Source organism: Phyllostomus discolor, chromosome 1, assembly GCF_004126475.2.
Source record: "Phyllostomus discolor isolate MPI-MPIP mPhyDis1 chromosome 1, mPhyDis1.pri.v3, whole genome shotgun sequence".
Lineage (NCBI taxonomy): Eukaryota > Metazoa > Chordata > Mammalia > Chiroptera > Phyllostomidae > Phyllostomus > Phyllostomus discolor.
In genome coordinates this window covers 113,807,149-113,829,220 of record NC_040903.2, presented here as the reverse complement: position 1 = coordinate 113,829,220, position 22,072 = coordinate 113,807,149, and the positions used below count along the sequence as shown (strand labels likewise).

Below are 22,072 nucleotides of genomic sequence, written 5' to 3'. Positions count from 1 at the left end.
GCATTTATCAGTCTACCTGAGTGTGGCCACTTCGTTTTATCAGCTTCACTCTTGTTTGGTCCAGGCAGGGTACATCCCCATAGCGGTTCTTCTCTAAGTTTCCAGGAGACCTGAAGAAAATGAAACAAACAATTCAAATAAAAAGAAAGAAAAAGTGGGGGCAGCGTGTATGTGTTATGTACAAAGCCTGGTAGTGCAAGGTGGGTGTCAATTACTGTCAGGGGTGGTGACACAGAGCTCTTTGTTATCTAGTCTAGGTAATTCCATATCATTTAATATTTTTAATGATAAGCATGTATTACTGTGGACATATTTCCATTCAAAAAAGGAAAAGAGAAATAGAGGTATAGAACCAACAAAATTTAGCTACAAATAGAATTTTCTACTACTGCTCTGGCTGGTGTAGCTCAGTTTACGGAGTGCCGTCCTGTGAACTGAAGGGTTGCTGGTTTGGTTCCCAGTTGGGGCACATGCCTGAGTTGCGGGCTAAGTAGTGGGCATGTGAGAGGCAACTGATAGATGTATCTTTTGCACATCGATGTTTCTCTCCCTCTCTCTCTCCTTCCCCTCTCTTTAAAATAAATAAAAATTTTAAAAAATAAAATAAAATTTTCTACTACTCATTTCCCAAAAGATGTTCAAAATAAATCACTTAATTTCCAGCTTAACATAGTAGGTTGAAACACATGTTTGATGCCACTCCATCCAGCTGCCTCATTAACATTTTAAAAAATGAACTAATCAGTACACAAACCCAAAAGTAGACCAACAGAATTAAACCCATTTGGGCAGAGAGAAATCAGAAGGATTATGGCTGACTTGGCCAATTACAGAAAGCTAGGATCCACAGAAGTATCTATAGCGAGACAAAATGACTCACCCCTAGAAACCCCATACCCTGGGAGGCAAGGTGAGGCAGAGGGCTAAAACAGAGGAACAGATAAAAATCTGAAGGACAGGCAGTGAGAATACCCTGTTCCATTCTCCCTGTCCTACACTGTCTTAAACTCCTATGCAGGCTTGGACCCTACTGGTACCGAACAAACAAGGGGGGCCTGGGACGATATACTATTACCCGAAAGGAACCCCCCAGGTCCGTTATGTCCACTGCCAGAGGAAAGACATCTCTCAATGCCAGAGATTCGTGTAAAGGAAAGAAAATGTTTATTTAATTCTATACAAACTTAAAGTAGTGACCTAATGTCTTCATCAAAAATCCTAAAGTCCCTTAACACACCCACAAACAGACACGGTCCTTCCTTCCCCCTTTGCCCAGTCCAGAGTACCGTATCTCAGGAAAGGAAATAGAAGTCCATGGCTCAGGCAGTCCTCTGGTTCTTTCCAGTTAGTACTCTATCTCGACTGGGAGACCTCCCTGGGTTCCTGGCACCCTCAGCTATGTCGCTGGGATCTCTGCTAAAGCCGGGTGGTGGTTCTCCCTTCTAAAGCTGCGGGGGTCCCCACTTTGGCAAAGGCATGTGCTTCTCTTTCCTCAATGGCTGCAAGTGGGGGGGGGGGGTGCCACTCTGCCAAAGCCGAGCAGCGGTTCTCTGCTAAAGCTGCATGGTGATTCTCTCAGGACTATGGGAGTTCCCACTCTGCCAAAGCTGCGTGGTTCTCTCTCCAATGGCTGCCGTGTCTGGGTTTAAATCCCCGTGCAAATCTTCCTCTGCAGCCCCATTTCTGACTCCTCCCACACTCGGCTTCACATGCCAGCACTCTCATGCCCTTCCAGCTTCACTGGGCTGCCATCATGAGTCTGGGCAGGTGTGGCCCCATGTCATTGAGAGCCAATCATCTCCAAGCTCCCATGCAGGCGCTGTAACTCGGGGGACCTGCCCCCGCCCCCCACCCCCGTTACGTCTTGGTGGGGAAGTTACTTCCATTCCCCTGGCTCAGAGTATGGCCACAGCTATTTAACATATCTATGTAACCAGTCAAAAGTTATAAATATGTTAAATGAGCACACCAGAGGGTAGCTGCAAGGCTGTTACTATGCGAAACAGCTCTCAATGGCCCTGCTCCATTTGTCCCTCTCCCTAACCCACATCTGTGTGTGTGGGAGGGTGTGAGGACATCTTAATATTTCCTGAACACCTTGAATTCTGGACCCCATTTCAAATGCCCCTCTTGGCTGCACCCTGTTACACTACCAGGCAAAAGAGTGGAGGAAGTGAATAGCCCTACATAAAAGAATTCTGTCATTTGGAGTACAACAACAAGCTAGCTGGTCCTTTTGATCTGAAGACCATTCACGCTAACAGTGCTTCCAAGTGTGTTTAAGAACCCTCCTCTTAAGTGTGAACAGCCAAGGATCTCCAGATAATTTAGGAAAGCCCATAACGCAAAGGGGACCAATTCAAATACTTAGAGGAAAAAAGCACAAAAGAGAGTTAATCAAAGCTGTGATTAAAAGACTTTAATTAATAACCTCGAAGAGAAAAAGATATTGCATACATGAAATAAGACTAGCAATGGTATAAAAAAGTAACAGAGAAGAAAGGCTCTTAGAAATTAAAAATTATATCTAAAATAAGAATTTTAATAGAAAAAACTAAAGAGACAGTTGAGGAAATTTCCCAGAATACAGGACAAAAAGTCAAAGTAAAGAAAAAAAATATGGAAAATAAGAGCATCATTCTAGATAGGACTTGGCAAACTGGCCTGGCTGCCTGCTTTTATAAATACAAGTTTTACTGGAACACAGCCAAGCCCACCAGCTGAACACTGTCAGTGTGACTACTTTCACATTATAATAGCAGAGTTGAGTGCTTGCAACAAAGACTATAAAGGCCCATAAGCCTAAGTATTTACCATCTTGCCCTTAGAGCGAAAAGTTTGTCAATCCCTGCTGCAGGAAATTCAACCAGACTGATAGGACCATCCCAGAAAGAACTGACATAATACAAGGAAAGAAGGAACGAAAAATAAAAGTTACAGAATCCTAGAACTAAAGAACACAATCCTTCAGAATAAAAGAACCTATCAAGTACATAACAAAAAGAAAGAAAAAAAGAAAAAAAGGACCCCATGCCAAGGCACAGCATTGTGACATTTCTATTTTTTTTATTTTTAAAGATTATCTATTTTAACCAAAGTGTCCCAGGTTCGATTCCCAGCCAGGGTACATTCCTGGGTTGCAGGCCATAACCCCCAGCAACCGCACATTGATGTTTCTCTTCTCTTCTCTCTCTCTCTCCCCCTCCCTTCCCTCTCTAAAAATAAATAAATAAAATATTAAAAAAAAGATTATATATTTTTAGAGAGAGTGGAAGGGAAGGGAGAAAGAGAGGGAGAGAAACATCAGGGTGTGGTTGCCTCTCAAGCACCCCCTACTGGGGGCCTGGCTCGCAACCCAGGGATGTGTCCTGACTGGGAATTGAACCGGTGACCCTTTGGTTTGCAGGCCTGTGCTCAATCCACTGAGCCACACCAGCCAGGGCTCATTGTAACATTTTTTTTTTTTTAATATATTTTATTGATTATGCTATTACATTTGTCCCATTTCCCCCCTTCTCTCCCCTCCACCCTGTACCCCCCTCCCACCCACATTTCCCCCTTTAGTTCATGTCCATGTGTCATACTTATGAATTCTTTAGTTTCTACATTTCCCGTACTATTCTTGCCCTCCCCCTATCTATTTTCAACCTACATTCTATGCTACTTATTCTCTATACCTTTTCCCCCTCTCTCCTCCTCCCACCCCCCTGCTGCTAACCCTCCATGTGCCCTCCATTTCTGTGGTTCTGTTCCTGTTCTAATTGTTTATTTAGTTTCTTTTGGTTTTGCTTTAGGTGTGGTTGTTAATATTTGTGAGTTTGCTGTCCTTTTACTATACATGTCTTTTCTTTATCTTCTTTTCTTAGATAAGTCCCTTTAGCATTTCATAAAATAAGGGCTTGGTGATGATGAACTCCTTTAACTTGACCTTATCTGAGAAGCACTTTATCTGCCCTTCCATTCTAAATGAGAGCTTTGCTGGATAGAGCAATCTGGGATGTAGGTCCTTGTCTTTCATGACTTGGAATACTTCTTTCCAGCCCCTTCTTGCCTGTAAGGTCTCTTTGGAGAAATCAGCTGACAGTCTGATGGGCACTCCTTTGTAGGTTACTGTCCCCTTACCTCTTGCTGCTTCTAGGATTCTCTCCTTCGTTTTTACCTTGGCTAATGTAATTATGATGTGCCTTGGTGTGTTTCTTCTTGGGTCCAACTTCTCTGGGGCTCTCTGAGCTTCTTGGATTTCTTGGAAGACTGTTCCCTTTGCCAGATTGGGGAAGTTCTCCTTTATTATTTGTCCAAATACATGCTCAATCTGTTGCTTTTCCCCTTCCGATTCTGGTACCCCTATAATTCGGATATTGGAACGTTTAAAGGTGTCTTGGATGCTCTTAATCTTTTCCTCAATTTTTTGAATTCTTATTTCATCATGCTTTCCTGCTTGGTTGATTCTATCTTCCTTCTGGTCCACTGTATTGTTTTGAGACTCATATTCCTTCCTTTCACTATTGGCTCTCCTCCGCGTGTCTTCCTGCATCTGTTTTATGGTAATCTGCATTCTTTCATCTAAATTTTGTCCAAAATCAACCAGTTCCGTGAGCTTTCTGATCACCAGTGTTTTGAACTGTGCATCTGATAGATTGGCTAATTCTTGGTCGCTCAAAAGGATGAGTCCTGGGGGACTGATCTGCTCTGTTGAAAACATGGTTTTTTTTCCCCCGTCTCTCCTTTTTTTTTTCCGGTTTGGTTGCTCTTGTTACAGTGGGGGGCGGAGCCTTAGGTGCTGACTGGGGCTGGGCACCCCAGTCGCTAGATTGTGACGTTATAAGTGGGGGCGGGGCGGGAGAAAACAATGGCGGTAGTTCCGTTCTCCTGGACTCAGACCCTTGTCTGGGCTTCTGGGCCGCGAGTTCTGCCCTGGTCCACAATCGCTGCCCCTCTGGGTCTGCCAGCCGCAGCTTGCGTACTCAGGGATCACCGCTGCCTTCTTGCGCGCCAGATGGCTTTTGCGCTGATTTCGCACCAAACCTTCCCCCGACCTCCGCGCGCCGCCGACCCGAGCCAGCCCCGCGCCTGCCCGGCTTGTCTTTTCCTACCAGTCCGGATGAACGCGTCTACTTCAACTTCTTGGCTGCCCAACTTCCATTCAGATAAATCCTCTGCCGGATCTGGGTGTTATTCTGATAGTAAATTATTGTTGTAAATTATTGGTTTTCTAATCTTGGTTGTACGAGGGGGTACGGTGCGTCCACCTATTCCTCCATCTTGCCGGAAGTCTCTCATTGTAACATTTTAAACAACTAAGCATAAGAAAAAATAGGATAGGAACATAGAAGACTAAAAGCCAATAAAAATGTAAGACCACTAACTCCAGAACAAAAAAATGGATTAATAAGAGTTAATATGTTTGATTGTGTCACAGAAACCCATTTAGCTCTGTAGTTAAAAAAAAAATTTACAGTCTTAATCATGTAAACACTGAGTTTATAATAAATTGTGACATAAATACATTGGAAAAATAGTCAAAAGGGAACTGTAGACAGTCATAAGTGTTAAATGCTTATTTACTATTTACTTATTTGCTAATTTTAATTTATTAAAAATTAATATAAGTATTTTAAGCATTTTATTTAGACTTATGGAAGAAATACCAGATGAAACAGCTACAAGAGTTGAAAATGGATGACAAGGGGAGTGGAACTGAGGTTAAGGCTGATTGCTGTTTTATTCTGGCACTGATTTTTCTTTACTACTATTTTGAAAAATACTATTCACATACATATTGATTAAAGCAAGGAAATTAATTACAAAGACTACTGATATAAAATAATACTCTACACTGTTCACATATATGGGACAGTATGAACAAAATGGACTGGAAAGAAACATGCCATATGCATACTAGGGGCTGCTTCTAGGAATGAGAATTTATGGTGAGGATCAGAAGGCATTTCAACTTCACAATACTTTCTTGCATATAATAAAAAAAGATAACCCTGGCTGGTGTGGCTCAGTGGTTTGAGCACTGGCTTGCGAACCAAAGGGTTACTGGTTTGATTTCCAGTCAGGACACATGCCTGGGTGATAGGCCAGGTCCCCAGCAGGGGGCACACAAGAAGCAACCACACATTGATGTTTCTCTCCCTCTCTTCCCCTCTGTCTATAAATAAATAAATAAATAAATAAATAAATCTTTAAATATTAAAAATGGTCAGTAGCAATTCTGGTGATGGGAACATAGTTGTTTGTCATATTATACTGTAGTTTTCCATATTTTTAAAAATTCCCTCTTCCGACACAAATAAGCCCAGCTGACATTTTACAAAGTTCCAAAGAAATCCAACAGAGGAAGGATACTCTTTTCAGAAAATGGTGATGGAGCAATTATAGCTCCACCCCTTCTCCAATCAACCTAAACCTTATACATCATACAGAAATTAATGACTTGAAGACTTAAATGTAAAACATAAAACTATAACACTTTTAGAAAAGAAAAAACAGCAGGAGAAAACCTCTGGAATGTGGGGCTAGGTGAAGTGCTCTGACTTGGTGTCAAGAGCATAATGATGTATAAAAGGAAAAACCAGCCCTGGCTGGCATAGCTCAGTGGATTGAGCTCGGGCTGTGAACCAAAGTGTCGCAGGTTCGATTCCCAGTCAGGGTACATGCCTGGGTTGCAGGCCATAACCCCCAGCAACCGCACATAGATGTTTCTCTCTCTCTCTCTCCCTCCCTTCCCTCTCTAAAAATAAATAAATAAAATCTTTTAAAAAAAGGAAAAACCGAGGTAAAAGAACTTCATCAAAACAAAAACTTCTGCTTTGTAAGAGACCCTGTTAAAGGATGAACAGGTTGGAAGAAAATATTCCCAAACTATGTACCCAACAGAGAATCAATATCTAGAATAAAGAACTCTCAAATCTCAATAGGTTTTTAAAAATGCTAATAGAAAATAGGCAAAAGACATTTTACAAAAAGAATATACTGATGGCAAATAAGTACATGAAGAGATGTGCATTAGCTATTAGGGAAATGCAAATTAAAACCCCAATGGGATGTCATTTTACACCTATCAGAAGAGTTAAAATAAAAAACTGACATTGAATGCTGCTGAGGATGCAAAGAAAATGGATCACTCATACATTGCTGGCAGGTATGCAGAATGGTACAGCCACTCTGGAAAACAGCTAGGCAGTTGAGAAATAAATGAGAAATAAATCTAAACATATAGTTACCATATGACTAGCAATTGCACTCTAGGACATTTATCTCAGAGAAATGGAAACTTATATTTACACAAAACCTAGACACAAACGTTCATAGCAGCTTTACTAGTAATAAGCAGAAACTGGAAAGAACCCAGATGTCCTTCATAAGTGAATGGTTAAACACCCACCCTGCAAAAACAAACAAAACAAAACAAAACAACAACCCCAAACCAAATCAAACCAAATGAAACTGCTCAGCAGGAAGTAAAATAGAACCAGGTATTGAAACACGTGACAATTTACATGAATCTTGAGTGACTTGTACTGAATAAAAAAAGGTAATCCCAAAAGGTTATATACACATGTTTCCATTTATATAATAACATCCTTGAAATTACAAAAGTATAGTAATGGAGAATACATTAGTGGTTGCAGGGGTTAGGGATAGGGAGGAGTGGGACAGAAGTATGTGGTAATGGGATTCTTCTGTATCTTTTCCTGTGGTGATGGACACGCAGACCTACGTGTATGATAAAAATTACATAGAACTAAACACACACACACACCTTGGAAAGGTCTGATAAAACTGGTGGATTATATCAATGTCAGGATTTATTACAACATTATGCTACACTTTGAGAAGATATTACCATGGAAAAAATGTGGAAAGGGTACATGTGATCTCCCTGTATCATTTCTTATAACCGCACGTGAATCTACAATTATTTCATAATAAAAAGTTAAGATTTTAAAAACTCTTTTTGAAAAATGGTGTATAAGGGGACAAAAAAAGGGAGAGAAAGTCTCTTGGTCCATGAGCATCCTGGACAACAGTGAGTACCTTGCTATCTACTTCATCAGCTAAAATACCAAGGCAGAGTTTGTTCTGTGAGTAGCTCTAACTGGACCTTGATGTAAGATAGAGGCCTGGAGCTGGTGAGGGTTCTAGGTTCCAGCTCCTGATGTAGGAGGCTCATTCATTCAATAAAGAGAAAAGATTAGGATGTCCTTCCATAGGATTGGGATGTGTTCTCCAATTGTAACATAATAGCTGGTTTGGGTGACGTCAAACCTGCTTTTTTAATGGGAAGGAAGAGGCCATAGCAGAATGACATCTCCAGGACCCCACATCAGAAGTTCCCAGAGCAAGTCAAGAATTCCCAGGACAAGTATGAATCCTCTTAGAGTAGCCCGGAGTTCCTTCCTGCTTCACAATATATCCCTGATTCAAAACAACAAGGGGAAAAAACTGGGAAAAAATACTGGATGCACATAGGGGTTTTGAACTGGTGTGAAAGAAACAAGAGCCATTTGGGAGAAAAGAATACTTCTCCCACTTGATACACGCTCTGCTTCTTCTTCTTTCACTTTCCTTTGCATTTCTGATCTGCTTATCAACTTTTTTCTCAATTGCTTCTCTCTTACTTCCTTTACCTGTTTCCTAACTCATTATTTCCCTACTTCCTTTTGTAAAAGACTCTCTCCCTGCATATTCTTTATAGCACAGTGACTAGATAGGAATTACAGCGGGGAAGAGGTACTAAAAGAATCATGGATTCCTTAAACATTTAAGGTAGACACGTAGGTGGATATCAGAGTCTAAAAACACAGGAAAGCTGAAGTGCAGAGGGGAAAGGAACTTGTGAAGTCACAGAGGACATTATGGTTAAGCTGGAATTTAAGCCTGGGAGCCACTGGAACAGCTTCCCCAATTTTCAACAGACAGACCTTGACTTGCAGAAAAAAAAATTTCTGCTGCAGTCCACAAAGACATGGTAAAATAAAATAATAGCAGCAGTGAGAGAAATGCTCTATGTTCTACTGCCATCAGTAGTTATCATGTAGCTATTAACCAGTTATAAACTAACCAGGTGTTTCTGTGGTACAGTTTGGGTTGAAGGAAAATCTTATGAGGTTAAATTCCTAAGAGGCAACTCTTCTCTCTTACTGTGAGTTACTTTGTTTTTGTTTTGTTTTGTTTTTCTCTTTTTGGAGTCCATTTATAGTCCCTTTCTTCTTGCTGCTGTTGTCAACCCTGACACCAACACAAATTAAGTTCTTTCATGATTCGAAATCCCAAATTTGCAAAGTACAACTGAAGGCATCCCAGAATAGTGTATGAAGAAAAATACAAAGAGATCAAAGAAAATACAGCATTGCAATTTTCTCTATTTCTTGTGTTTCTTTCAAAAAGCCTTATTGTTGTTAAGATATATTTTGCTGGGAGATATTTCAACTAATTTGTCTTTCTCTGGAAACCAGATGCTTAAAGAAACAGCTTAACTGTTTAGGCCTGTTGCTGGTGTCTTTAAGAATCATAATCATAGAGGATTTCTGAGACTGGGTTCCCTGAAATACAACTTGTAGTAACTGGAAGTGTTTTTGTCAGAACCAGAGGCATTTCCTCACAAACTAGGGATTATTTCTATGCCTTCACAAAGCACTGTAGAACATCTGCCTGGCTTTAGATCTGGAGTTATTAGAGATCATCTCAAGAGAGGAAGATGTTTTTAAAATTAATTTTTGGAGATAGCTTGGGACTGGGGCAGAGTTCCTGGCACAATGCCCCAGTCCGGGTTGTGCCAGCCTCCTGCGCCCCACACTGGGAGTGGGCCTTGAGTGCCTTCCCTGCCCCTCAGCAGACCAGGCTCCTACCACTGGCCACCTTAGGAAGAGTCACTGGCCGTGAGCACCTCCAGGTACGATATCTCTGCATCTTGAAGATAAGGCAAAATATTCTCTGCAATACATGGATTTCTGTCCCTCTCTGTGAACTAAAGCAATTCAATGTCTCTTCTGAATTGTTTCGGCACTTCACGAATACAAGTTCAATTACTCAGACCTGAAAAAGCGGGCAGAAACTGGTATCCATCAAAACTTGGTTGATGAGCCAACACTTTCCAGGTTGCCTCCTCTCACTAGATGCAGTGTAGTGCTCTGTTCCACCGACGTTTCTCACTACGAACTCTAAGTGGAAATGGGAAGAGGATTTGACAACATGACTTCTGTCCATCTTGCATGGCACACTCCTGTAGGAACACTGGCAACTATAAAAATTTCAAATCTGGAAAACTGCACTGAAGAACACCTGAAAGCTTTACAGAAAGCTGTGGTTCTATCCCACTTTTTCTGGTACCCCAACATTACAACTTATTGGACTCTTTTTCACTGTTGGCAGTTGGCTTTGGATTATTTCTCCATTTATGGCCTATGGTTCAGCAAGCTGACTACTGAGGACTTACTTTCCTAAAAGAAAGAGTGAAACTTTAATAAGAAAACTCTCTTTGGGGCAGTGAGAAGGCTGAACCAGCTGCACCAAAATGACTGTATTCATAGGAGATTTAAAGCCAACCATATCCTCATTTCTGGTGAAGGGCCTAGTGACCCTTACTGGCCTGTCCCATCTGCATAGTTTGGTTAAGCACGGACAGAGACATAGGGCTGTGTATGACTTCCCACAGTTAAGCACATCACTGCAGCTGTGGCTGAGTCCAGAACTGTTGAGACAGGATTTACATGGATATAATGTAAAGTCAGATATTTACTGTGTTGGGATTATACCATGTGAATTGGCCACTGAGCAGGTACCTTTCCAGGATATGTACAGAAAAAAATGGATGAAAAAAAATGTACTTAGAAACACTGTCTTTTGAAGGCTCATTCCCTGAGGGCAGCAAAATGGTGAAAGAATTTAATGGCTCAAAAAATATATTGAAAGTATAAAAAGAAGAGTTAGTTACAGCTTTGGGGAAAAAATTGAGAATAGGTGACACTAAATGTATCTGGATTAAAAACTCAGATGCTGTTACAGTAACTGAAAGGTCCTTCTTATAGCCCATTAGATATCAGTATTTTCCCTCAGTCAGAATCCAGAATGAAGAGTTCTTGATCAGATACAGATTCTGGGATTGGAGAAGTGTGCTTGTCTCCAGTGGAATTCACACAGTAAATAGTGACAGATTGCAAACACCATCCTCAAAAACTTTCTCCCCTGCTTTCTTTAGTGTGGTACAGCTCTCTTTGCAACAAGATCTGAGAAAAGGAAGCAGTTTACTGTCCCATGTTTTCTTCAAACAGATGAAAGAAGAGAGCAAGGAGTCCATATTTTCACTGTTGCCTCCTGCTTATCATAAGCCATCAGTAGCACTGCCTCCAGCATCCCCTTGGACCGAGCCAGAATGTGATTTTCCTGATGAAAAAGACTCAAACTGGGAAATTCTAGAGTTGCCAAATCCTTTTAGGTCCTATATACTCGACACTTTCTCCCTGCTGCTTTGCTTCTGTATTGCTAGGTACAAATACTGGAATTATACTGGAAAATACAGTAGGTGCACTGGAGAATCTATCATTTAAAACCACCCTATTCAAAGGAGCATGAGTCTGTGGCCCCTTCGGTTAGCTCAGAGTGCTATTACAATTCCAGGGAAACTTTAGAATTTTTAATCCAGATACATTTAGTGTCACCTATTCTCAATTTTTTCCCCAAAGCTGTAACTAACTCTTCTTTTTATACTTTCAATATATTTTTTGAGCCATTAAATTCTTTCACCATTTTGCTGCCCTCAGGGGAATGAGCCTTCAAAAGACAGTGTTTCTAAGTACATTTTTTTCATCCATATTCTCTACCCTTTCTGATCAGCTATTGTTAGACAAACAGGTTAGTTTATCCTGGCATCAAACTCTTTTCTGGTAGCAGTGAGAATGTTTATACTTTCCCATTTTCTTATGTTAATATCAAACTGAGTCTCACTCTCATTAAATGATTCGCTTGAAATATATAGTGAAGTTCTGGTTTGCTTTTTTTATCGGGGCTAAAGTAACACTTTTCTACTTATGTAAATTATAGATCCTAAATTCATGCACCTATGGGAGCTCAATAAAGGTTTATTGAATTGAAAAAAATAAAATGAAATTTTGAATCCTCCCACAGAAGTGGGAAAACTTGAGGTACTGCATTCTGTCCGTGTATGGTTCAGTGCATCAGGGTTTTTTCTTGAAAGGGTGTGCTATATGCTGCTTGAAAGCAAAGAATGGAGACTGGTGAGAGAATATGAAAAACTGAGCATTAGATGTGTAGGCTTGGTGTTCATGTAGCATGTTATAAGGCTGCTATTAGGGTAGCCAGAAATCAGGCACAAGGGAGAAGAGAAATACCACAAATGAGAGAATCGCTGTGAGAAGGCTGATTCTTTGCAATATGCAGGAACCAGGAATGTCCACAGTTATGATTTGTTAGACAAAGGTAAATGATAAGAGAGAAACGGAAATTTAGAATTTCAAGTATATAATATGTGCAGCTAGTTCTTTTTCTTTTTTCTTAAAAATAAAGATTTTATTTATTTATTTATTTTTAGAGAGAGGGGAAGGGAAGGAGAAAGAGAGGGAGAGAAACATCAATGTGTAGTTGCCTCTTGCATGCCTCCTAATGGGGACCTGGCCCAAAACTCAGGCACGTGTCCTGACTGGGAATCGAACCAGTGACCCTTTGGTTGGCAGGCCTGTGCGCAATCCACTGAGCTACACCAGCCAGGGCACAGCTAGTTCTTTGGCAGAAAACAGTGGGGAGTACTGTGTTGTAACACAACTGTATAAAGTTACTTTGACTTAATATGGCATCTAGAGATGTGGCTGCAGCTTTATGAGGAAAAACTCCAAAAAGCTTTCCTTTTGAGCATATTTAGAAGAGACACTCATGTGGAAATAGATTCAACTACTTGTTTACCTTGAATTCAACTATTATTAAAACTCCTGGCTGCCTCTCCCTTCTTGCCAGGAAGCCATAATATATGTTGACTTAAGAATGTCTAATCCTGTAGAGAATTTTTATAACAATGTATTTGAGACTTCTGGCCATGATGGAGGCATAGGTAGATACACTGTGCTTCCTCACACAACCAAAAGAAGGATAATAACCAATTTAAAAACAGAAAACAAGCAATTGCCAGAAAACTGAACCGTATGCAAGTCTGACAACCAAGGAGTTAAAGCAGAAACATTCGTCCAGACTGGTAGGAGGGGTGGAAATGGGAAGCTGGGGTAGAGAGGATGTGTGGCAAGGAGGCAGCTGGCAGATCAGGTGATCCATTTTCATGTACAGACAACTGGAAAGCAACAAAGACTGTGCAATCCAGGATTCCAGTGTGGGAAACTGAAGCCTCAAAACCTCTGGCTGTAAAAATCTATGGAGGTTGTGATAATAGGAGAAACTCCCAGTCTCACAGGAGAGTCTGTTGGAGGAACCCATGAGGTCCTATAACATATACAAACACACACACCTGGGAAGCAGCACCAGAATGGCCCAATTCGCTTGTGGGTAGCAGGCAAAGTGACTGAAAGTGGGGCCAGAGCTGAGCAAGCAGAACTGTTCCCTCTCTGACCCCTCCCCCACATACAGCGCCACAATGCAGAGACCCAGGTTGCCCCACCATAGTCAATACCTATGGCTCAGCCCCTTTCAATGTAACAGGTGTGCTGAGACAAAGAAATATGGCCCAAATAAAAGAATGGATCAAAACTCCAGAAAAAGAACTAAGCAATGAGAAAATAGCCAACCTATCAGATGTAGAGTTCAGACACTGGTAATCAGGATGCTCACAGAAATGATTGAGCACGGATGTAAAAATAAAGGAAAAAGTGAAGGCTATGCAAAGTGAAATAAAAAAAACATATACAGGGAACTAACAGTAAAGGGAAGGAAACCGGGACTCAAATCAACAATTTCAAACAGGAGGAAGAAATAAACATTCAACCAGAACAGAATGAAGAAACAAGAATTCAAAAAAAATGAGGAAAGGCTTAGGAAACTGTGGGACAACTTTAAACTTCCAATATCCAAATCATAGGGGTGCCAGAAGGAGAAGAGGAAGAGCAAGAATTGGAAAACTTATTTGAAAAAATAGTGAAGGGAAACTTCTCCAGTCTGGTGAAGGAAATAGACATGCAAGTCCAAGAAGTACAGAGTCCCAAAGAAGTTGGAGCCAAATAGAAACACACTAAGACACATCATAATTAAATTATCCAAGATTAAAGATAGGAAAAGAATCTCAAAAGCAGCAAGAGAAAAGGAGAAAGTTACCTACAAAGGAGTTCCCTTAAGACTGTCAGCTGATTTCTCAAAGGAAACCTTACAGGCAAGAAGGGGCTGGAAAGAAGTATTCCAAGTCCTGAAAGGCAAGGACCTACATCCAAGATTGCTCTATCCAGCAAAGCTCTCATTTAGAATGGAAGGGCAGATAAAGTGCTTCCCAGATAAGGTCAAGTTAAAGGAGTTCATCATCACCAAGCCCTTATTATATGAAATGCAAAAGGGATTTATCTAAGAAAAAGATGATCAAAAATATGAACAGTAAAATGACAACAGACCCAACTATCAACAACTGAACCTAAAACAAAAACAAAAACAAACTAACGGGACAAACAACTAGAACAGGAACAGAATCATAGAAATAGATATCACATGGAGGATTATCAGTGGGGAGAGGAAGGAGGGAGAGTGGGGGAAAAGGTACAGGGAATAAGAAGCATAAATGGTAGGTACAAAATAGACAGGGGAGGTTAAGGACAGTATAAGAAACAGAGAAACCAAAAAACTTATATGTACAGCCCATGGACATGAACTAAGGGAGGGAATGCTGGAGGGAGGAGGGGTGCAGGGTGGAGGGGGATAAAGGGTAGAAAAAATATGAGACAACTGTGATAGCATAATCAATAAAATATACTTTAAAAAAAGTATCTGAGCCAAAATTGACAACAATTGCTGGGAAACAATCTATCAACTGCTCCTGTGAACTATTTTGAAGGATATTATACCTCTCCCTCAGAGAGTAATGTTATACTATAAATACTCTAGAGAGAAACTGCTTAAATGAAAGGACCAGAGATCACACTAAGGACAGGAACAGAGAGTCTACACTTTTGTGTTTTTCCTAAAAATGCCTGCATTTCAGGAAAATATTACTTAAGACAATGTGTCCATTATTACAGGGTTTCTCTTTTGTTACCAAAGACCATCAGAAATTTCAGAGCATAGAATGTGGGCAAAAAGCACCAAAGGAGGACATTGCTCTTCCTGGAGGAAAGAAACCATCACCTAAGTGAGAGTGATGCTCCCTAACACAGGCCCTGAAGTGCAGGAGCTGTTGCCAGAACATGCCAGAACATAGTGGTTGGACCAACTTTTCCTACTTACATGGAACAATGGAAAGTGCCAACAGGGTTCTCACGACGAATGTCTTCATACTCCTCATATATCCCCTGCTTCTGCCTGGTGCTAACATAATTCATCAGCTCTTGGATGGTCATGGCATGGGGACCTGGAACATGCACTGAGTCCCAGTCTAAAGCAGGAGGGAGGGAGAGTAGGATGATCTCATCAAAGGGATCCGGGTGGCCATTCATCTGGGGTAGGAACTGGAAATTCCAAGTGGTGAGATCCATTTTGACGAACCCACCCAGGTTTTCTGGAAGGCACTCTCTGGGCAGGTGCTGGGTGACCTCAGAGGTTTTCAATATCTGAATCTGGAAGATCAGAAATAACCATGTGAGTATGTGGGGGGAAAAAGACATAGTGAAGATAAAGAACAGATGTCCTTCAGAGATGTAAAGTACAGCACAGAGAATGTAGTCAATGCTATTGTAATAGTTCTATATGGTGTCAGATGGGTACTTGAAATATTTGGGGGAGGGTGGGATCACATTGTAAATAATGACTGTCTAACCCCTATGCTGTACACCTGAAACTAATATAAAATAATATTAGGTTTGGAGAATAGGATGAGATGGCCTGAAATACTTGATATAGTTGTCAAAGTAGATAGTCCTGAGATTAAAGTCCTATGAATTTCTCAGACAATTCCTATAACGTGTATCAAATTCACTCCTGGAATTAGGGGCTCTGTTATACACCTTCTTAAAGAAAGGTAAAGTGAACAAAGGTATTATTTTATACTATTAGCAAAGCGTCCCAGTATCATTTGAGGCAGGTATTCACCTTTTGACTACCAATAATGCATAGGTAATGGTTATTTTTGTCAACTTTATACTACGTCTATTAGCTTTGCTTTACTCATAGATTGGTATGGATGTTCTCAAAGATAGGTTTCTATGAAAGTAAGATAAGACCAACCACCCGAACTCAGAGTAGTCCAGGAAAAATGCTAGAGAAGTCATAGTAATACCTAATTCTGCTCTCTGCTGGAACACAGCCATACTGGACCATATTAGCCTAGTTGGTTGTTCTTGAAATCCATGAGGAATGAAGGTGCTGATCTCTCTTGTTGCCTCTTCCTGGAATGCCCTCTTTCCTTCCTTGGCCTCTTTGAGGACAGCTTACAGCACGAGAAGCCCATCTGCCCAGGCAATGTTCTCCTCCATGCTCCTGCAGAACCACAGTCCTCCGCACTTGTCTATCTGTGTCCCCTATCAGAACCACAAGCACCTCTGAGGTAAGGACTGTCTTGATCAACTTTTCATTCCTAGGGCCCAGAGCCTGGACTGTAAAGGTGTTCAATATATTTTGAGTTTATACATGCCTTTATGCTTGTATATAAAAGTGCAAGAACTTGCCTAAGGAGTCTTCTCAAAGAGTTATACTAGGAAAGATCTCCCCTACTCTGAGTCACTAGTTCCCTAAGCAGTTCTACAGAACCAAACATCTTCAGTTTCTCCTCTCAACCTTAAGTCACCCCAGCTATAAAGATCTGCATTGTTATTATTCATACAGCCTCATAAAATCCTTTGCTACAAAAATCTGATAATATTTCACAACTTTATTATCTTATCCTATCATTAAATGTTTCAGATGCCCTTTCTTTCAATGGTAGAAATGAATGAGTAAAACCATAATCTTTCAGTCCTGGAACATTCAGGGCTGATGAATGTTCCAACCCTTAATTTTGACAATAACAAAATTAAGATAATTTTAGATAACACTTCTGAAGTTAGGAAGCAACAAGCTGTTTTAAAAGAAAATGTCTGGAATATAAGTAGAGACAGAGTGAGAGACTCTCCTCTGCCCCACGTGGTGGTCAAAGGACTGAGTGGTATTTCCAGTTGAACAAATTCAAACACCAGTTCAACTAATGCAATTATATTACATGTTGTTAAATATTAAAGGACTGTTATAGCAATAGGCTACATTTTGGTAGTAGCTATCACTAAGATACTGATGGGATAAATTCCTTCAGTACCATGTTTATGCAAAGTGCTATGACGGGGGTGTACTGAGCATAAAGTCTGTCCAGTTCCTGACTTGAAGGAACTTGTAGTACAGTGGGAGAGCCAGCCTATACTGAGCTGAGAAAGAACAAAGCAGAGAAGACACATGAATGCACTGACAGAAGCAGAAAGTACTCTAGCAGACAAGACAGCAGGATGGTTTTTGAAGGCAGAAAATTAATTGGTAGGTTTCAACAGCAGGAATGGGAATCTATCTATCCACCTTCAAATAAAATAAAGCTAGCTTGCCTTACCCTCTCACGGACTTTGTCCTTCAGGAGGAGGCTGATAATGGAATAGGGCACTCGGAACCATATGGGGGCTCCCACAATCAGCACTTTCTTCAAACGAGCTGGAAATGCTCCCTGTGGAGAACACATGTGAGGATTTCAAGATACCGATCTGGGCACTGCAACAGAGCCTAATGGAACCTGTGACTATTAGGCCCAAGGTATAGGTTTTCTGAGCTTCTCTCCATTCTTACCCAGCAGGGGGAGTCTGTAGCCTAATTCAGGTTTCACTTGAGTAGCTGAAGAAAAAGTAGTTTAAAAAGAAATTAAAAGCCGATTACCTTTAAAAGTAATGATGTTATATTCTTGTAGATATAAGCTTTATAGATCAAAAACTATTTTGACTTTTCTTATCAGCATATGATGGAGGACCCCCCCCAAAATGAATTTATTTATAAGAAATCATTTATTCTTACATGTTTAAACTTCAGTCACCTTTGAAGTACTTCCCATTTCATGCAATACACATATGGAAATGTTTTTTTCCAGTGCTCAAAACAGTTTTTGAACACATCGATTTTGATGCCTTTTAGTGTCTCTGACTTTTTTTGTTTGTTTGTTTCACCTCTTCCACATCTGCAAAATGTTTCCCTTTGAGGACTTTTTTCATCAGGGAAACAAAAAAATGTCAAAAGTTGGTATGGGCGAGATCCTGTGAACAGGGTGGGTAGGGCACAGGAATCGTGCTGTTTTTGGTCAAAAACTGAACACTCAGCGCAGTGTGGGCAGGTGTGCTTGTAAATCACCCATCATGAAATGGGTACACATGTTGAAAGAGTTTTCAACAAAAATTCACTAAAGCCAAACACAACCTCTCACAACAACACAACAGCAGGTATACAGACACAGATGGCTTCCTAGAACACTTACCTAGAAAGAAGAAGCCTGTACTAAAGGGGCCTGCCTTCCAGAAGATAATTACGTTTTTTTTTGGGGGGGTGCTCTCTCTGATATGTGTGTATCCTTAAGTTTTGCGTATTAAAACTTTAAGGAAAAATTAGATCATGAATCAACTGAATATGAAAGAAACACTTCTCTCATAATTTTACTTTTATTCTGGTATCTGTGTATTTTTAATTTTTTTTTACTGAACTCTGTCTATCTATGTATTCATTTATTTAATTGATAAATACAATCTAGTGGGCCCAGGTGCAAATGAGGTCCAAAAGAAAAGATGATCTGCACGAGGCATAAGAATGAAAAACAATGACTTTGTAATCCAATGCTCTAGGTTTCTTTTAGTTTCTCAGTATCTCAGCCCTTCTCATAGGCAGAGATACCATGTAATATTGGCAACCTAATGGAGAAGAAATTGTTCCCAAGGAAATAAAAAAATAAGAGAGGAAACTACAGCTAAATATCTTCTATCACTTTGTCCCTCTTCTTTTTCGAAAGGCTGAGTCTTAATTTGACATCACGCTGTGGGTACGCTTCAGTTCTATGAATTTTGGGGTCTCCAAACATTCCCTACAGAGAATATACAGCAGCCAGAACAAAATTCTCCAAAGGCCTCTTCACTAAAGTCTGAAAAATTACCTTTCATTTCTCTTCCCTGAAAGATGCAACAATTTATTTTCAGGGCCTAACTATATGGCCAAGCCCCTTTAACAGCCAGATCAAAAGCCAGTCTCAAGAAACTGCTATGTTTCCACAAAATGATAAATAGAAAGTGGAAGCCATTACCTCTGCTTTCAGGGCAAAGAGATACAGACTTAGACCTAGTTCTGTAAAATGACTTTTTGGCACACAGATACTGCTGATGTAACTTAGTAACACCTTCTAGAAGGCATCTGGCAGTATATATGGCCTTAAAAATGTGTATCCTCTGATTGCGTAATTCCATTTCTGAGACTCTATTCTAAGGAAATAATGAGAAACACAAAGATTTATAAATAAAAATGTTTACTAAACTTTTATCTCATCTGGGGAACACACAACCAAGGTATGTGCCCCAACTGGGAATCAAACCCACAACCTACTGGCAGATAGGACGGCGCTCCAACCAACTGAGCCACCTGGCCAGGGCTATACTTTTATTTTTGACAGTTAAAAATAATACTTTAAAACTGTAAATAATATATGTCGGAAAATGGGTAGTGGCTAACAAAAATGGTGTATCTCTTAATTAAGACTGCTATTTAAAATAAAGATTTCAAAGATTTTTTAGGCTTCCAGCCAAGACGGAGGTGTATGTAGATATGCTTTGCTTCCTTGCATAACCAAAAGGATAAAAAATTACATACTTTTACAGAAAAAAGATTATAAAAATTATATTAAAAGCTAAATAGTTTACTTCTTATAAGTGGATCATGAGTAATTTTAATTCTGTTCTTTACATTTTATTTTCTCTAATACTTTGCATTATTTTTATTTTTTTACCTCATTTGAAATGTTTATATTCTTTATTCCAGTAGTTCTACTTCTAGAAATTCACTTCAAACAAATTATTTAATGTACAAACAAAATATGGATATAAAAATGTTTGTTAAAAATGCTTATTATAAAAAATTTAAAAGTCCAACAACATAGAAATGGTTAAATAATTTTCAGTAAATACAGGATAGAGTAATACTCAGCAATTACAACTGCTCATAAAAAAGATGATGGAGCTTACTGTATATGAAAATTATATAAACATAATTAAGATTGTCATTATAAAACCTCCAGAAGTGCCATACACCAAAATGTAAACTGGTTATTTCTGCATGATAGTATCAAAGGTAATGTTTCTTCTTAATGCATATTTGGAGTTGTCCAACATTTTCTACAATCAAATTTTGTCTAATTATAATAATATTTTAAACAGTAAACTATATATATGACAAAATAAGCCCCCCTATAAATAAAAAGCATAAAAGTATAATGGTGAACACCTGAGTTACAACAGCAGTTGTGCACACACACAGCACTCACACACCCTATCTGCTCATCTTTCTCCCTCCCTATAACTCACTGGTCTTAGAAAAAAGATTATTTATCCTTGGTGTATGCTATGTTTTTATAAATGTATGTATATATTTTTAGAAATCTAAAAAACATGCAAGATAAATAACTTTAAAACTTTATTGAATGGCATAACAAAAAGACTTTTAAAAAGCTTAGCATTTCTGAATGGGAGAATAAAATACTATAAAGATGTCAATCCTCCCTAAATTAATTTATTAATTCACTATATTCAAATAAAATCCCAAAGTGTTTTATTTCATAAAACTTGACTAAATGATTCTAAAGTTCATCTAATCTAAAGATAACAAAATTAAAAAATTTTTTTTCATCAGATTTATAATTTTGAAAAAGTTACTTCTGGGGAATGGCTCTTGGGTGGCTAAGGGAGGGGAGTCAGAGACTTTTCCTTAAATTGTTTTCATAATTAAGACAACTAGTTGTAAACTTCATTTTAAGTATGCATGTTATATATATCATAAAAACTTGAATAAAAGCACATGAAAGTATATATAAAGTACTTGTAAAACAGTTTAAAACTACTTAGAAATAAAAGATTATGAGAAAGCTTATCCTAGAAGATATTAAACTTTATTATAAGGCTGCAATAAATAAAACAGTGCATATATTAGCCTACCTGGCTAGATAAATAGGACAGGGAGCCCAGAAATAGAAACACCAACCATACAGGAATCTAGTACAAGATAAAGGTATTATCCCAAGTGAGTAGGAAAAATCTATTAATTAGTAAATGTTGCCAATATAACTACTTGATAGCAAATTATTTTAACTATATTATATATCAAATATAGATGGTATATTGTTAAATATAATACATATACTATAGCATATAAAAATTACAATGAAAAATAAAGTAGCCCTGGCATGTGTGGCTCAGTGGACTGAGCGCTGGCCTGTGAACCTAAAAGTTGCCAGTTCTATTCTGGTCAGGGCACATGCCTCAGTTGCAGGCCAGGTCCCCAGTTGTGGGCATGCGAGAAGCAACCAATAGATATTTCTTTATCACATCAAAGTTTCTCTCCCTCATTTCCCCTCTCTCTAAAAATAAATAAATAAAACCTTAAAAAACATGAATATGATTAAAATCTGAATGATAAAATCAATGTTGATGAGATTAGTCAAAAAAGGAGTTAATAGGAGTGTAAATTTGAACCAAGTTTTGAGGGTTATTTGGCAAAATTTCAAATACAGGTACTCTTAGACTGTACAAATTTACTTACAGCAATTTACCCTGAAGAAATGATTGGTCAAATATGCAAAACTATATGTAAAATGGTGTTCACTGCAGCCTTTAGAATAACCACCCACCCCTAAAAAAAGGCATGTACTTCATTTTTCTGCTCCAAATATCTGCAACCATTAAAAAAAGTGAAGAAGCCCTGGCTAGTGTGGCTCAGT

The 22,072-nt window shown here is 39.3% G+C and overlaps 1 protein-coding gene and 1 pseudogene across 1 annotated transcript in view; one reads left to right on the top strand and one right to left on the bottom strand.

The window, feature by feature from the left end:
• Positions 1–22,072, bottom strand: part of PTPN9 (protein tyrosine phosphatase non-receptor type 9) — an 87,600-nt gene that overhangs the window by 15,566 nt on the left and 49,962 nt on the right. Inside the window, exons 6-8 of the mRNA XM_028505933.2 lie at positions 17,675–17,785; positions 15,394–15,722; positions 17–110 (exon numbers count right to left, since the gene is read on the bottom strand). Coding sequence (XP_028361734.1) covers positions 17–110; positions 15,394–15,722; positions 17,675–17,785 — 534 coding nt within the window. The remainder of the gene's footprint in view (positions 1–16; positions 111–15,393; positions 15,723–17,674; positions 17,786–22,072) is intronic.
• On the top strand, positions 6,835–11,647 carry LOC114491457 (annotated as a pseudogene).